Source organism: Melanaphis sacchari, unplaced genomic scaffold, assembly GCF_002803265.2.
Source record: "Melanaphis sacchari strain LSU unplaced genomic scaffold, SCAv2.0 Contig85_pilon_pilon, whole genome shotgun sequence".
In the NCBI taxonomy this organism is placed as follows: domain Eukaryota; kingdom Metazoa; phylum Arthropoda; class Insecta; order Hemiptera; family Aphididae; genus Melanaphis; species Melanaphis sacchari.
The window spans coordinates 1,184,882-1,202,751 of NW_020271605.1; the positions used below are offsets into that span (position 1 = coordinate 1,184,882).

At 31.0% G+C, this 17,870-nt stretch overlaps 1 protein-coding gene across 5 annotated transcripts in view; it reads left to right on the top strand.

The window, feature by feature from the left end:
• Positions 1 to 16,180, top strand: part of LOC112602274 (disco-interacting protein 2) — a 144,965-nt gene extending 128,785 nt beyond the window's left edge. For 4 of the 5 annotated variants that reach the window (XM_025350260.1, XM_025350259.1, XM_025350257.1 and 1 more), the window contains 16 exons: positions 9,652 to 9,789; positions 9,943 to 10,225; positions 10,347 to 10,513; positions 10,670 to 10,992; positions 11,065 to 11,188; positions 11,257 to 11,958; positions 12,026 to 12,260; positions 12,321 to 13,129; positions 13,215 to 13,345; positions 13,435 to 13,681; positions 13,754 to 14,021; positions 14,083 to 14,247; positions 14,320 to 14,435; positions 14,521 to 15,243; positions 15,627 to 15,750; positions 15,838 to 16,180. In XM_025350260.1, the coding sequence (XP_025206045.1) occupies positions 9,652 to 9,789; positions 9,943 to 10,225; positions 10,347 to 10,513; positions 10,670 to 10,992; positions 11,065 to 11,188; positions 11,257 to 11,958; positions 12,026 to 12,260; positions 12,321 to 13,129; positions 13,215 to 13,345; positions 13,435 to 13,681; positions 13,754 to 14,021; positions 14,083 to 14,247; positions 14,320 to 14,435; positions 14,521 to 15,243; positions 15,627 to 15,750; positions 15,838 to 16,090 (4,808 nt within the window). In that variant the 3' untranslated portion in view covers positions 16,091 to 16,180. The remainder of the gene's footprint in view (positions 1 to 9,651; positions 9,790 to 9,942; positions 10,226 to 10,346; positions 10,514 to 10,669; positions 10,993 to 11,064; positions 11,189 to 11,256; positions 11,959 to 12,025; positions 12,261 to 12,320; positions 13,130 to 13,214; positions 13,346 to 13,434; positions 13,682 to 13,753; positions 14,022 to 14,082; positions 14,248 to 14,319; positions 14,436 to 14,520; positions 15,244 to 15,626; positions 15,751 to 15,837) is intronic. The other variant, XM_025350258.1, reaches the window with a different exon arrangement.
• The last annotated feature ends 1,690 nt before the right edge of the window (positions 16,181 to 17,870 follow it).

Below are 17,870 nucleotides of genomic sequence, written 5' to 3' on the forward strand. Positions count from 1 at the left end.
TCCTACCAGCATCCTTTCCTGCTCACGTCCGCTACGCCGTCTAGTCGATAGGTCTTATTATAATAGCTGCTGCAGAGACGATTACACACACGCACACGCACGCGGATCGTCGTGAACCCGTTCTTGTGTAACCAGTTCGTATAATATTATGTTATATATTTGTGTGTGTGTGTGTGTGTATGTGCAACAAACCGAAAATTACCATCGTCAACGATAATGTTGCTCCGTTGCTGCAAAGGAGCGTCATCCTCGTATATTATACATATTATAATGTATTATGTTATTCTATTCACCAGCTGTATAGGATCAACGAACGTTTGCGGTTTTTTTCTTTATCTTCTTGCGGGTTTTCCTCTCGCCGTGCGTATTTATACCGCGCACGCTTATAAATTATAATAAAATATATCGACGACTATCAAACGATATATTGTACATATCCCCTCTAACTGTAGTAAGCCTCCTCCTCCTTCTCCAAAAATAACTGAAAATTGTACACATTTATAATATTTTCCTAAGATTTTGGTAATACCAGTAAAGTTTCAATAGAGTCCAGTATTAGCCTCTTTTCCTCCCCCAGATTTCAAACGCTATTTGCAACTTTATGAATGTAATATATATATAATAATACGCATATATTACACGTATGCAGAATCCTCTAGAATGTGACTTACACCGCGTAAAACATTTACTGTAAAAGTCATCATTTTAAGAATTTTTTTTTTTTTTTTTTTGTCACGCAAACTGTTTGTCTTTTTATTTATGCACGTTTCCTTAGACGTAAATAACGCATTTACTTGATCTTCACGAGATTTTTATCTTTCGAGAAGTCGACGTGTTTTTACACTACCTATAAATATTTATTATGCATTCATCGTGTGCAGTATATGTATGTCCGCATGTATTTGACGCGCAGTATACGAGTAGTATAATAATATACGTGTATCTATAGATTTTCTTCTGTCGTTGCAATAATTACTTTATTTAATACCGTCTGCCTGCAGTATCCGTTTTACGTCATTTACTTCCGCTATTTTTGTGACTTTTGATACAGGCTGAAACTGAACCGCTAGCAATATATCGTCCAGGGATGGAACTTTATAGACCAACATTTTGTTTAGTACTCTGTAACTTGTTGTGACTATATGTTCCGCGCATCAAAACTTTATAAACTTACTTTAATTATTACTTATTTACCTTTTGTACAGAATCCAATTTTTATAAATTAAAATTCTCAAAAAATATTATGTTTTAGAATTTATAATTAAAACTGTTGTGTTATTCACAAAAGTAAAAAAAAAAAAGTAAAAAGAGACCGTAAAAATAATTTTTCAAATCTCATTTTGTAACAACTTAAAACAAAATAAAATAAATATTTCCCAAAACAATAATATTTGTCGCAATAATGAGTGTTTACTTATAATTCAAAAAAAAAGAAAAAACTATAATTTAGTATATATTATAAGCTTAGACCTTAGTGCAGAGTGCTGTTATACTTTTTTTTAGTTCCAACAAACTTTATTAACTTACTGCGTACATAATAAATATATTTATTATTATATGGACCTCAAATATAAAATATATTAGCTTTCATAAAGCTAATATTCTATTTTTATTAGATAAGTGCATAAATTTACATTTTTGAAATAAGAGATTCATTTATTTATATCAGAAAATGGTCCATTTGCGCCCTATATGGGTTTTTAAAATGCAGAATTCGTTTCTTTAGTCTGTAAAATTTGAATAATTGAAGAAAATTTATTTGACTGCCATATGTCATGTGTACATTAAATAATAATTATAGTAGAAGTTTAACCTTTGTGATTATTCAGGGTCCTCGTTTGACCAATTCGGAGTCTACTTATTTGTTTTGTTGACACTTTATTTATTTATTGTGCATTTGGTATTCTGATACAGTATTTACCTGTATTTTTGCGTATATTTGCTAGTGATGAGAAAGTTAGTTAATACTATCTATATGACGCTATCGTGTTATTTATTACATTTCGAGCTGCAATTTTAGTCTTTCCAGTCTTTATTGCCTAACTTTATTGTATCTAAATATTATTTATTATATGTTTATTTATATACCTAAATTTAATATTATTGTAATTCTTATAAGTATTGGCCATCTTCATTTCACCCTTTATATAGTGTATATATTGTAATATATTTATGATGTATACAACCCGTCGATGTAAACATTCGTTCAGGACCTTTTCGCACGACTTGTTACGTTAAAAAAAATATAAAATTATAATAATACGCTTTATTGTTTATTTATTTATTTATTTTTTTTTATGTTGTGAACAATGAGTAAATACTGGACACACATATAATATTATATATATTATATATATAGTTGTTATCCGTCTGTAGTGCAGCGAACCTACAATGATTGCTTGAATATTATGTCTATATAATATACAACAGTATAATTTAACGCTCCATAGTAAATTGACAATAAAATTATGTCTTAAAAATTCTAATTAATTTATTTAAAATAAATTATTATATGTTATAACACCGCAGTAGCTTGCTGAGTCCATAGATGATTAATCGTTGTTTTTCTGTGTATCTATACATTAATTTAGTGAAACGTATATACATTTATAGATGTGTGTATTTAATAAGTATTAGATGAGTTGTTGTTCATTGAAACCCGAAGGAAATGAAAATTATTCGTCTATATAATGTGTACTTAATATAATCGAAACAGATTTTCGGGATCGACTTAGCGAGTACGTGCGTGTGCGCACCACGTTCAAAACGATCGCAGCTCCTCTTGTCGGATTTCCGTTGACAATATAAATTGCCGGCCAAACCCTCTTTTCCACTAGTCCAATGGGTTTAAAACTTCCTCAATTATTATTTGTATTTTCGTACGAACATATATAGCTCTGGCGCTCGTAAGTATCCGATTGATCGACTTGAACTCGGTTTAATCGTCCGTACATTAATATTTCACTAATTTCCCGTCCATCGTCGAGTAGGTGCGTCGTCGTAGGTTTTTTATTATGCACAATAAATAATACAATGCATCATATTATATAACTCTATGTTCGTACTTACAATACTTCTATATGCACAGCGTTAATTCAAAAACGCCATGGATATATCGACGTTAAAAAAACAACAATGCTATATACGCTTATACGTGAGTACGCGACGTCTATTTATTTAATATTCGGTCAACGACTCGCGAAGAATGCGTCTCAACGGCAGTCATCGCGGTGATCGGAATCAAAACATACCTATCAAAGTCTGTCATATCGCATAATATGTATATTATATATGCATTATGCACAGTGTGTACCCTTGTACACTAAATTTTCGACTATATTATGGCAGGGGGCTGTAAGTTTCCCGGTGTTGTAGCTGTTGAAATGCGCGAAACGAACGAAAAGAAAATCAGATATTAAACATCCGATAGAATCGCGCGTGTTCTTCTAGTCATTATATTTTTGTATTGTTGGATACACTACTATATCTATCGATTCCGTATAAGTTCAATTGCGGCTCTGGCATAAAATAATATTTTATCCATGATGATTATTTTATAATGAAATGCGCGAAAAAATCATTCGTTTTTTTATAATATGAAGCGATAAAATCTGGCACGTGCACAAGCATATTATCGTCATCGTGAAAATGTTTAAAATACGCTGTCGGTATAAAATATAATCTTGTGCTATATTACTTTTTTCTGCTCGTCCGGCTGGTGAAAAACCGGAATTAAAAATAATCTGCTTTTCCTAAATTCGATAAAACTGTATATTATTATTATTATTATTATCATGCTATAATAATATTATAGCATTATTATAATATGTATATACATAATAGAACAACATTGTCGTGTCTTGTTGACCGGCCCACACAAGTAAGTACCGCACGCGGCGTATGCCTATTATAATATGTTTTTATGTATTTGGACGCGTAGTACAAAGATTTTTGTCGTTATAAGTATTATATATTATGATACTTGTATATGAGTCTGGGTCAGGTGTGTCGAACCTTTGTCGTTGATGAGCTCGAGTGTTTATGGCATTTTGTTAGAGCCGGGTTTGTTATAAAAACAAAAGAAAACCACGGTAAGTTGTAATTTGGTACTACACCCCTTTTTTTATTTTTCTTAAAAATATATTGAAATTTGTTAGAGTTGACGTGTTTTGTTCGAATTCAACCTTTATGTGAGGACATGCGCTTGCAAAACCCATGTAATATAGTTTCGCTTTGAATTTATATATGTGCAAGTACCCACATATAAAAGTACACCCATAGACCGGCTATATACACGTTGATATTATATCTAGCTATCTCTCAACGTCACGAAGGCTTTCAGCGTCCATTCGATAGGCGCTCTCTTGTCGCACCGGCAATGTCGTTTGTATCGATTGGTTTTTTTTCTTCCCACGTACGCACTGCATTTTTATTTCAAGGGTTGATGAATAAGTTTAACAATAACTATTTTTCACTTTTCCACCAAGGCTGTATTGAAAATATAGATACAAATTTATCACGAATACAAGTATAAGTATACCATACTTATAGTTTATTGCTTCAATTTGTGATTAAAATAATATTTATCGTTATTCAATTAAAATATTATTCCGACATAAACGATGTACCAATAATTCTGTAATATAATATAATATAATGTAGAAAAATCGATAATTGCGACGATTTTCGTTCGTCGGCTTTGCACGCGCGCATATTATGTTATCACCTATCGGCTATCTTATATAATATCGTACGGTAAGTATAATTATAATGAATGGTAAAAACATTGTTCTATAATCATACATTCACATAACACTTGCTGTGCGTATATACCGAATAGGTATTACCAATACCGTGCAGCGTATATTATTATTAAGTGTATACGATATTATTATATCGTATGTAATAATCACGAAAGGATTTTGTACTCTAATAAATATCAACGTATGCCGACCTTAAACGACCACTGTACCTTATAGTTTATACACTATCCGTGTAACGTACTTAAACATTATTATTGTTATTAGTCTCGTAAAACGATATGTGTTACGTTTAAAAGATGTATGATATAAACCTAACTACGTATATAAACACCACACGATAGTTATTTAATCATATCAGAAAACAGTCGTCGTAGCGTATTCCTTATGTATATAAATCTTGTGAATAAATTAAAAACTTAAAGTGCACGTGTAAGCATACGCATACGTGTGTGATAATAAAATTATGTCACACAATACTCACGCAGCCTGACTTTTATAATAATGCCCAAAGGGACATGAAATACGCTAGCGACTGAGGAGCTTTCCGCGCATAAATAAAATACGAAGACCACCGGAGTGTTATTTCAAATTTTTTGATAATTTATTAACTCGGTGACAAAAATAAGAAACTATTGCATTGACATAAGTATATAATAACTATTAAGTACGGTTTCCCGACACTTTTGGCCTTCTAACTCTGTTACCCGTAGCGACGTTACATTTCTAACGGGGTTATAATATATAACAAGTTAAGTATAATATGTGCGTTAAATAAGCTAATATCCTATTATATTGTATTTTATAATACATATATAAGTAGACAGCTGCATGACTCTGTTGAGGCTCGGTGGAAATAAAATGTATCATCACATCTCATCAAAAACATACTCCAAATTATTGAAATAATGAAAAATTTACGTAAATGCAACTAGGTTTCAAACTAAAGAAATATCTAATATTATATTTTACACTCGATGACTTCAATAAAAGAAATACAATTTTTTTCGTCAATTGTAAATACATAGTTGTGAGTATAATATGAGAATAGAAATTTGTATTTGTCAGTTCTATTCACAGATTAGTGCTTGTTTTGTCAAAAATAATATAGTATATATTTATGAATATGTTTATAATAGTAATGCGTCATGTGTCTATTTTGTATTTGGTAATTTATTATACGTTCCAAAGTATTATTATCTGAGCAATGGCTTGATTATATAGATTAGCCGATAATCAAGGGTACCCCCATGAATTAAATGAAATTAGCTGCACATAAATGGCAATGAGTAGATTTTTCTCTCTCTACAGTGCTCAATATAAAATATTGTTTATATCGTTACTCATATAGTCATGTATTATGCTAAATAAACAACTTTTAAACAAATATCAATTTTTATAATGAATTCTGTATAATTGCGAGTGTTCGATTAATTGTAAATTTTCGATTAATCTCTGTGTATATAATACAAAATATTATATATTTACTATGGATTGAACGCATTTTCAAATATTATGTTCGGTCATACATAATTTAGAGTATTAGGTATATGGGTAGCATAGCTTAATGAATGCAATGTTATTACGTATGTTGTTTATGTATAAAATTTTGCATGATTGCATTTAACTGTTGATATATTTTTATTTTTAATAATATAACATTGTAAAACTATAGTATTTATTTAGCAATTAAATATTATAGTACCAAAAAATTAATTTAAATTAAAAACAGATTTGTATATACTCGTCTATTATAAATACGTACTTAAGTGTCTTAAGTATATATTTATTCTGTCTAGTGGACGACTATAATGAATATCGATTTCCACATAATTATAAATATTCACTATACTCGAAATTTAAACTAAATGACAAAAAATATTAATAAGTATACATGTTGATTACATATGTTTAATCAAGATTTTATTAATTTATAATAAAATACAAATAATTTATTGGATAATTGTTCAAAAACAGTACTCGTTTTATTTTAATGAAATATAAATTGTACTGAACTGAAAGAATAATCAGCAATTTATATTTTTGTATATCTTTCACTTCCCGAACACTTAAAAACGTCGAATAGCAATTGCTACAAGTACTAAGTAGAGACAAACAATTTAAGAGTTGGTACATTTTCGGAAGTACCCACTAAAAGTATTTATTCCTAAAAATGATATTCATTTTTTTTTCCCAAAAATACTTGAATATTATTTTGAAATAAATGGAAAAATATCAAGATAATGATAAAAAATGATTTATTTTGCACGGATTTCAACGCATATTATTCTATAATGTTATTTGTAAAAATTGCAATTTTAACTTTCGATAATTATTTCATATTTTTATTTAACTAGAACTGAGAGTTAAAAGTAATAATTTTCACACAATCTGTAAAAGGAAGTTGAAAACATCATTAAATCTCCCAGATTCTCGTTTGACCGGAATCTAGGACAAAACCCAAATTGTTGGAAGGACAATCATTTTATCTTTTTGTGTATTTATTTTTTTTTATAGGTATTACACCAACAATTTTATCACTAACCAAAAAAATAGCAATGGATTATAATTAAAACTGTGTTGTTGTTTTATCGTTAAATGATAGAATATTTTATTATTTTCATAAAATGACTTTAAAAAATTATATCAACATTTTAAAGAAATCGTGTTTTGCAAATATTTTTTTCGTAGGTACTCTTATTAGGTATATTCCCCATTTTATATTACGTAAAATAACTGTTAGGTATAAATTATGAATAATTAAACAAAAATAATGTAAGTTAATTAAAGTTTTTAAAGATTAAATAGTTTTTATATTCTCATTCGTTTTTAAAATGTTTTGATATTATTATGTTTTATTTATTACCTATATTCATAAACTTATATCAATAACATATTATATTACACTCATCGTAAAATATATTGCAATAAGGTCGGTTTATTTCTTATTATGGTTATAAATACTTTAGACTTAAGTAAATAAAACACTTTTTGTCAAGCACGTTAATTCAAATCTACTAAACTTGTAATATTTTTTATGGTCCTTTTGCCTAGAACTTTCTGCAGTTTTTCATGTTGCAATACCATTTAAAATATTTTTCATATCACTAAAACTGTTATAAATACTGTTCTCTTACATTTTAACCGTGGAATAGTTTATCTTGTACGTTTAAATTGTAATTAAAAACCAAATATTTACGTTGTATAGCATTAGTTATGTAAACCATCAAAAATTATTTTACTGTCATTCTAACGACGTAGCATATTGTTAGTAGGTTTTGAGTAAAATACATTATATAATTATTATACGTTAGTAAATTAATATATACATGTAGCTTAAAAAATTAGATAAATCCATAATTACGATCTAATATCATTAATTTTTTTTTAAGTTGAATCCGTTTATTCATGCTGTACCTATAACACCATAATGGTTGATCATCGTCTTGTATAATATCTATATAAATCTGTTGCTTGTTATACATACTACCTATAACAATTAATTATAAAAGAATTTAAATAAAGCATACTTTTTTTTGTTTATAATATTTATTCATTTTTTTCAAATGGTTTTGTAATTTATATTTTCATAAGTATACGTGGTTTATATGTCATACCATAAAACTTCTAATGTATTCTTTTAATGCATTTTGATTTCTGACTGTCACTATCACCATTATTCTTGCAAGTGACAATCTAACATAATTGTTAAAACTATTCGTTGTTATTTAATATATGCCAAGTTAATTAATTTTTTTGTTTAATATAATTAAAAAAAAACAACATATAATTGTAAAAGTCCAATCTACTTTCTCAAATTAGCATCAATCCCATCAGAACAGACACATATGACTAACCTTTTATAAAATACTATAGATAGTACTATAATATGAATTATCCATATAGTGTCCTAAATTTAATTATCTTGAATGGTCATATTCTGAATTCTGATGATAATTATATAGATAACATATTATTAATTACATAGGTAATAAAAGTAACTAACAAGTGTAGTATAGTATATATACCTTTGCCTTGTTAGAATTATGATTTACATTAGGTAATCATTCTCTGGTACCTTACAGCATACACATTTAATGTTAACACTACATTCGTGGTACATGTTATTAAAAATAAATCAGTTTCTATTATTCCTTATTTGTTTTAAATTAAAACTTATATCATTCCTTATTAATATTTTATGTACTCTACTAATAACAATAATAAATATTCAATAAGATAATTAAGTATACGATCATACGATCTTATTTCGAGGAAAATGTTTAAACCGTAGGTACCTATACATCAAACGTATATTTTGTTGATAATTATTTTACAGTAGAATTTCATTAACGGAAAGAAATTCAGTTCATCAAACTTAATTAAACTCAATTACGGTTATACTACATTGCGTTTATCGCATAGTCGTAATTTATATGATGGGATTTGCCAAAGAAATATTATATTCTATACGTCGTTTGTTTAGTTATTTGCAAAAGTCTATGTCTTGTGCTATAATTTTAAAACGAATTTATAGAAACAATATTTTAAGGTATGCATAATATATTCATATAATTTACAGGTATGTATGTGTAATTACTAATTAGTTGCTTTTATTATTTACTATGCTTTTTTTGGTTAAAGGTTTATCGTAGACTTGAGTTTTCTTTATACTCTACTAAATATCTATTTAGTAACTCTGTAATATCAGTTGTATTTAACTTTATTATTATATACAAAATATTAAATATTATACAAATATAAATAACGTAGTTTATACTGTATAATTTAATGAAAAATGTATCGAATTGTTAAAAATATTTTATAATTTGACAATTGAGAAGATGTTTGCAAGAAACTATAATAATTAAATGTATTTTTGTAATTTTAGAAGTGCGACAAGAAGCTGTACAACAAGCTCTGGCTGCCATGCAGTCTAGGCCCAAACCGTCGTTGCCCATGCCCAGCAAACGTACCTCGGTTATGGCAAGAAGTCCCGATCGATTGACCACCGCGCGCAACGAAACCGGTGAGTAGATACTATTAAATAATAATAATATATAACTATCGTTCAATTTATGATTTTAAATATATATTGTTAGCTAAAAAAAACTTATGTCCGACGTTACTTTTTAAATGCATATCGTTAACCATTAAATAATTTTTATTTTTTTATTTTCAGATTCGAGCTCGGATGACGATAGCGTCGGTGACCATATACCTGACCGAGGAGAAGTCAAAGACCGCGGTAGCGGTGGACGTGAACGTAGCAGCGGAGCGGATACCAGTAGCACGGGTGGGTCTGCTAGAGATACACCGCCACATCCAAGGACTGTTGCTACTGCTGCCGCTGCTGCTGCCATTACCATAACTCCCCCTGCTACTCATGGACCACAACATCAGTCCCTGTCGTCGATGCAACAACAGCAGCAACACAGGCATCATCACCATCACCAGCACACCAAGTAAGCACGAAAACCTCCTATTGTATATTTTGGTTGTCGATTGATGAAATACCGTGATTTTTCTAAGCATTTGATCCATTATTATTATATGTTTGTTGACCAAATTGTTTTGGATTTACAGGATTCCTAATGGCGCACCTGGAGGTGGAGTGTCCGGCAACAATGGTCCCAGTTATTGGGACGAGTCCAGGACTATTATTGAGACTCCTAAGGAGCAGGATAAAATCAAACGCAATAAGCCCGAGGTGACTGAAGTGGCTGACATGTTGCATAACGTCCGACCTCCATGTGAGCAAACAATTAGATAAACGACATAATATATTATTAGAACATTATATTATTGCGCCTATAAATAATCGCGTTTTTATACTCCTTTTTACAATATTATGTTTATTATATGTATTGGGTATGCTCTGTTAAATTGTATTGTATTGCATCTTTCAGACCCTCAACCTCCAGACGTTACGAATAACGTGACACAGTCCAGGAGATATACACCCGCAGATCGAGTAAACCGGTACAGCCGAGATTCCAGACAATCGTCCAGTGACGATGGAATGGGCACGGTGTCCAGCAGCGGCCGTTGGAAAGTGTCAGCCAAGATTCAACAGTTGTTAAACACACTCAAACGACCCAAACGACGGCCACTGCCCGAGTTCTACGAAGACGACGATGTTGAACTTGAGATCGCGGCCAACCCTAAAGATCCCAACGCACCGCGACCAGAGGGTGCCTACATGTCTCCGGCTTTGGGTGAACCATTATCCGTGAGTTATTGGTTACAAAACATTTTGGTACACCCAAAACTAAATAGCAATTTTTTTTTTCAACCATTACAGGTACCATCAGGACTTCCTCGTAATTTGGAAACTGCTTTGCAACGTTATGGTTCGAGTACTTTTAAAGCTCCCGTAGCTACTGTATTAGATCCTAATGGGAAATTAAGCATCACACTTACTTATGGTAATATTTTGTTTTTATTTTAATCGTTATTTTAAACACGTTTATTCATAATATTTATATATTTTCAGGTAAACTTCTTAGCAGATCTCACAAAGTGGCCTACACTCTCCTAAACCGTCCATTAGTCAAAGGTAATGGTGGTGGAGAGTGTTTGAAACACGGTGACCGTGTAGCTCTAGTCTATCCGAACAGCGACCCGTTAAACTTCCTGTGCTCTTTTTATGGATGTATATTCGCTGGAATCGTACCTGTGCCAATTGAAGTGCCATTAACTCGTAGGGATGCAGGGTCACAACAAATAGGATTTCTATTAGGTAGCTGTGGTGTTCAAGTAGCCTTGACATCTGATGTGTGTCTAAAAGGTCTTCCAAAAACAGCTACTGGCGATGTAGTAGCATTTAAAGGCTGGCCAAAGTTGCATTGGTTTGTCACTGAACACCTACCCAAGACTCCTAAGGACTGGTGCCCACCACCTCATATTGGTGAAGATACTCCATCTTACATAGAATATACCACTGATAAAGAAGGTTCTGTAATGGGCGTAAGTGTAAGTCGCACAGCCATGTTAAACCAGTGTCGGGCTTTGAGCCAATCTTGTAACTATACTGAAGGTGACACCATGGTGTGTGTTCTCGATTTTAAACGTGAAACTGGCCTATGGCATTCTGTTTTAACATCTATCTTAAATGGCATGCATGTGATATATATTCCATATGCTTTGATGAAAGTCAACCCTGCTTCTTGGATGCAAATGATAACAAAATATAGAGGTAAACATTTTATTTTCATCAGTTTTACAATTAGTTTTGTACTATGTAAATCTTATAAATATTGCAGCAAGTGTAGCAGTAGTCAAGTCTCGAGACTTACATTGGGGTCTTTTGGCGACCAAAGATCATAAAGATATTGTTCTTAGTTCATTGAGATTATTATTGGTTGGTGATGGAGCTAACCCGTGGTCTCTATCATCTTGTGATCAATTTTTGGCCGTTTTTCAATCTAAAGGTTTGAGACCAGATGCTCTGTGCCCATGTGCTTCATCCAGTGAATGTCTCACAGTTTCTGTTCGAAGGTAAATTTCATGTTTTATATGAATTAAATTACTGGAAATAACCATATTTATAATTTTTAGGCCAGGCAGAGCTGGAGTAAATGCAACTGGGCGTGGTGTCTTATCAATGTCTGGTTTAAGTTATGGTGTAGTTCGTGTGGACCAAGAAAATTCACTTACTTCATTAACTCTTCAAGACTGTGGTCAAGTTATGCCCAATTGTTCAATGGTAGTTGTTAAAATGGATGGTATACCTTATATGTGCAAAACTGACGAAGTTGGAGAAATTTGTATGGGCGGACTCAGCACGACTACATGCAATTATTGGGGACTTCCAGGCTTATCAAACGCAACATTCAGAGTTTCACCAATCGGAGAAGATGGAAAACCTATTAATGATACAATTGAATATACAAGATCAGGTCTTCTTGGATTCCTTGGACCTGGAGGACTTGTATTTGTGTGTGGATCTCGAGATGGTCTCATGACAGTTACTGGACGCAAGCATAACGCTGACGACATTATTGCCACTGTTTTGGCTGTGGAACCAATGAAATTTATATATAGAGGAAGAATTGCTGTATTTGCTATACGTGTATTGCGCGATGAACGTATATGCGTTATTGCTGAACAACGACCTGAATGCAGTGAAGAAGAAAGTTTTCAATGGATGTCCAGAGTACTTCAAGCAGTCGATTCTATTCATCAAGTTGGGCTATACTGTTTAGCATTAGTACCACCTAATTACCTTCCCAAGACACCATTAGGAGGAATTCATCTTTCTGAATGTAAAAGAAGATTTTTAGATGGAAACCTACATCCAGCTAATGTATTAATGTGTCCTCACACATGTGTCACAAACTTACCTAAACCACGAGAAGTGCATTCAGGTATCTATTATTAAATTATATATTTATGTTTGGGGATTGATTGGGGTAAAAATTAAAAAAAAAGTTTTCATATAATTTTGCCTAGTCGGCGGGACTGTTTCAGACGTAGGACCTGCGTCAGTAATGGTTGGAACAATAGTGCAAGGTAATCGTTTGGCTACAGCGCAAGGACGTGATATTGGTATCATTGATATGGAATCGGATTCAAACAAAACTGTAAGAAAATATTCTCATATAATGATATCTAATATAATTTAAGTAATCTATTTGTAAAATGTTAATCTACCATGGTTTTATTCTTACAGTATCTTTTCATTTCTGAAATACTCAAGATGAGAGCAATTAGAGATCCTGATCATATAATATTTACTTTGGTGAATGCAAAAGGCGGTGCAGCTGCCACTTTGACTTGCTCACAGTTACATAAACGAGCAGAGAAAGTATCCAACTTATTAAATGAACGAGCCAAAGTGAATACTGGTGATCATGTTGCTCTTATCTTCCCCCCAGGGATTGATCTCATATGTGCATTTTATGGTTGTTTGTATGTCGGTAAGTTAAAAAATAAAACTAAAGTATAAACAATTTTATTATATTAGTATTAAAAATATTTTCATGTTTTAGGTGCTGTTCCTGTAACAATACGACCTCCTCATCCTCAAAATCTTCAGACTACTTTACCAACAGTGCGAATGATTGTAGATGTAAGCAAATCTACATTAGTCTTATCTAATCAAAATATCATAAAACTTCTCAAGTCAAAAGAAGCTAGCAATGTAGTGGATGTAAAATCATGGCCAGTTATCTTGGACACTGATGATATGCCAAAGAAAAAAATTGTACCCACTTACCGAGCTCCTACCGCTGAACTTCTAGCATATTTAGACTTTAGGTATATCAAAGCAATCCAATAAATAATGATATTGTGTTTCTATTCATTTTTATATTTATAGTGTTTCTACTACTGGAATGTTAGCTGGAATTAAAATGTCTCATGCCGCTGTCACATCATTGTGTAGGTCCATGAAATTAGCATGTGAACTTTATCCATCAAGACATATTGCGTTGTGTTTAGACCCATATTGTGGTTTAGGATTTGCTTTGTGGTGCTTAAGCAGGTATATATTAATTATTTACTAGTAAAGTGTAATCAGTATCACTTAATGTTGCTATTTATTAATTAATTTCAGTGTGTATTCTGGTCATCATTCAATTCTCATACCTCCATCTGAAATTGAAATAAATCCTGGTTTATGGCTCTCAGCTGTTAGTCAATATCAAGTTCGAGACACATTTTGTTCATATGGTAATTTATATTTTATTCATCAGAACTACAAATTACTTTAATAATATTATTACTAACCACTAACCTTACATTTTATTTCATATAGGTGTCATGGAACTGTGTACCAAAGGCTTGGCTTCATCTGTAGGAATTTTAAAACAACGAGGTGTGAATTTAGCATGTGTACGGACATGTGTTGTAGTCGCCGAAGAAAGACCTCGAATAAACCTGACAACATCGTTCTCAAAATTGTTCTCTGCTCTTGGACTCAGTCCCCGAGCTGTGTCTACTAGTTTTGGATGTCGTGTGAATGTAGCCATATGTTTACAAGGAGCGTCTAGCCCTGAACCATCATGTGTATATGTTGACCTAAGAGCCTTAAGAAATGATCGAGTTTCTTTGGTGGAACGCGGTAGCCCACATTCATTGTGCTTGCTTGAATCAGGAAAATTGTTACCTGGTGTTAAAGTCATTATCGCCCATCCAGACACAAAAGGTCATTGTGGTGATTCACATCTGGGTGAAATCTGGGTACAAGCACCGCATAACGCCAGTGGATATTATAGTGTATTTGGCAATGAAATATCAGATGGTGGAAATGGATCAGAACAATTCAATGCACGACTAGTCACTGGTAGCACAGGGGAAGTTTACGCTAGAACTGGATATCTTGGATTTTTAAGACGTACTGAATCAACATCAACACCATCAAGTGTTGCATTACATTCAACTGATACTATTGACATAATGTCTCTTAGTGATTTGTCACTTGCTTCGTCTAACCAATCCACTCTAAGCAGTAATGCTACTGCTACTGCTGAATTACCAGGTGAGTAATATACAACTAACAGTTTAATAATATTGTTTTATGTGTATGGAAATTAAATTAATTAGATTTTATAGTCTATTCGTTTATTTTTTTTTTTTTTTTTTTTACAAGATTATTTGTTATATTGAATTTTTTCAAATAACAGTTCCTAGAATAATTTGTTTGAAACTTAAATCATCCAATTTTATAAAATCAATTTAAAACTATGTTTAAAAAAAATAATAATAATAAATAAGTACTTTAACTCTGAATCTTCAAAAAGATATTTCATTAGTAAAAAATTATTACAGTAAAATGTTTAAGAATTTTTTCCTACATTTATCATAACTTATTAGTGTTTATCACAAACATATTTTATAATGCATAATTTTTAATATATTCAGAGCTTCATGATGCTGTTTTTGTGGTCGGTGCTCTGGATGAAACAATTATTCTACGAGGCATGCGTTATCATCCAATTGATATTGAAAATAGTGTTATGCGATGTCATCGAAAAATTGCAGAATGGTATGATATTTTACAATTTAATTTAATTATTCTTATTATTTGTATGTTCGAGTCTTTAATATTAATACAACCTTATTATGATTTTAGTGCTGTATTTGCTTGGACCAATCTTTTGGTAGTTGTGGTTGAGCTGGATGGCAATGAGAGCGAAGCACTTGATTTGGTGCCATTAGTGACTAATGTGGTACTCGAAGAACATCATTTAATTGTCGGCGTTGCTGTAGTAGTTGATCCAGGTGTGGTGCCAATAAATTCGCGCGGTGAAAAACAACGTATGCATCTGCGTGATGGCTTCTTAGCTGACCAACTTGACCCTATTTATGTAGCATATAACATGTGATCACCTCTAAATCAAGGGGTCTAGTTTTGTTTTTAGATAAATTTATAGTTGTGATATACAAAATTATTATTATTATTATTATTATTATTATTAAAAAATACACGTTAAATAGAAAACTTAATTATAATCGAATTTAAAAAGAGAAAAAAAATCTAAAACCGTAGACTATATTATTATTATTGAACTATAATTTCGATGTAATAATTGTATGATAGATGATTTTATTTTGTTATTTAAGTTGCCATATGTGCGTCTGATGGTTGTGATAAAATTTCGGGCCACCATTTCACCCTTTCATTCTCTTTTTTTCTTTAACGATATAACTGTATGTATGACCTAGTCGTATGTTAAAAACTTAAGGTTTAAATTTAAAATAAAAAAAAATTAAGACATTATTATAACAATTTAACATCGTGTAGCTATTTAATCTCTATTATACATAATAAACATTTATATATATATATAAATATATGAATATTGTGCAATTTTAATTGATAAAATTATTTGTGACTAGTATGCGTGTGTGTGCATGTAACACACGCATGTACCATACACGTCAACCTCACCAAGTCTCAATGTTTTTGTACATATTATAATAAATTTAGTATATATTTATATAATTATAATATACATATTTATGCATAAGTAACCATTGTGAATCGACAGTGAATCGCGTGCACTGTGTATGAATGTGCGTTTTGTTTTATTTATAATTTTAGATTTATCTTTTCTGTACACAGTAAATAATAGATGCCAAAATGTGTATTAGTGCTCATAATTTTTGATTACCTTTAATATATAATATATAATTGAAACTTTGGTTGTACCTTGTGTGAGTGCAAATAAGTGTGAGTGTTGTGTGTGTGTGTTTTTTATGTATAAATAAAAAAAAAAAAAAATATAATATAACATGTGTTGATTTTTATGATCCACTAATATATATTCTGTTCAATAGTTTGCCATAATATTTAATACTTATCATAAGATTAGCATTGAGTACATTTAAACATTTTCAAATAATTCAAATTCCATTAATTTGAATTATTTTTGTATTAGTATGGTTGTTAAATGTATTGATAAGTGATTATTGGGCCAAGTAATATGAAAGCAGTCTGGACCATATGTGGAGGTTCAATCGGAAAAAAATAACTATTTCTTCCTTTGGTAATAACATTTTTTAAGGTGAAATTTAAATGTACCATAAATTACAATCAAAATGACAGTAAACTCTGAATAATCCAGCTATATTTTATTTTTAATATTTTTGTTTAAACAACTAAATGAAAAAGTCTTAAATGCATCATTTCAAACAAGAAACGAAATTGATAATTTTTTTAATCCCATCAACCCATTAATAAATTAGTGTGTATGTATTATTTCAATTCTTTGAAATATATTTTAATAAAATTAATTAAGGTGTTCCAATAATTACTTAAAAATGCGTTTTTATGTGGACTTCCATTAATCCGCTGTCTTAATTAATTTGAAAGTTTATTAATGTGATACTTGAGGAATAACACGTCCGTGCCATCATCCCCTCCCCCCCATGAAAATTATGAAAATGTATTATTCAAGTATTTTGTATGAATTTGTACGACATTATTATTAGACTTATATCAAAAATACTGAAGAGGGGCTAGGCACATGATATCTCCCCCTTTACGTAAATAAATAAATGCTCATTTATTTAATTTAGAAAAATCAAGAACTCGAAATGCGCTAAATCCAAATCAATTTGCTTGGATTACAAAATTGATTTTGAATCAAGTATTTTAACTAA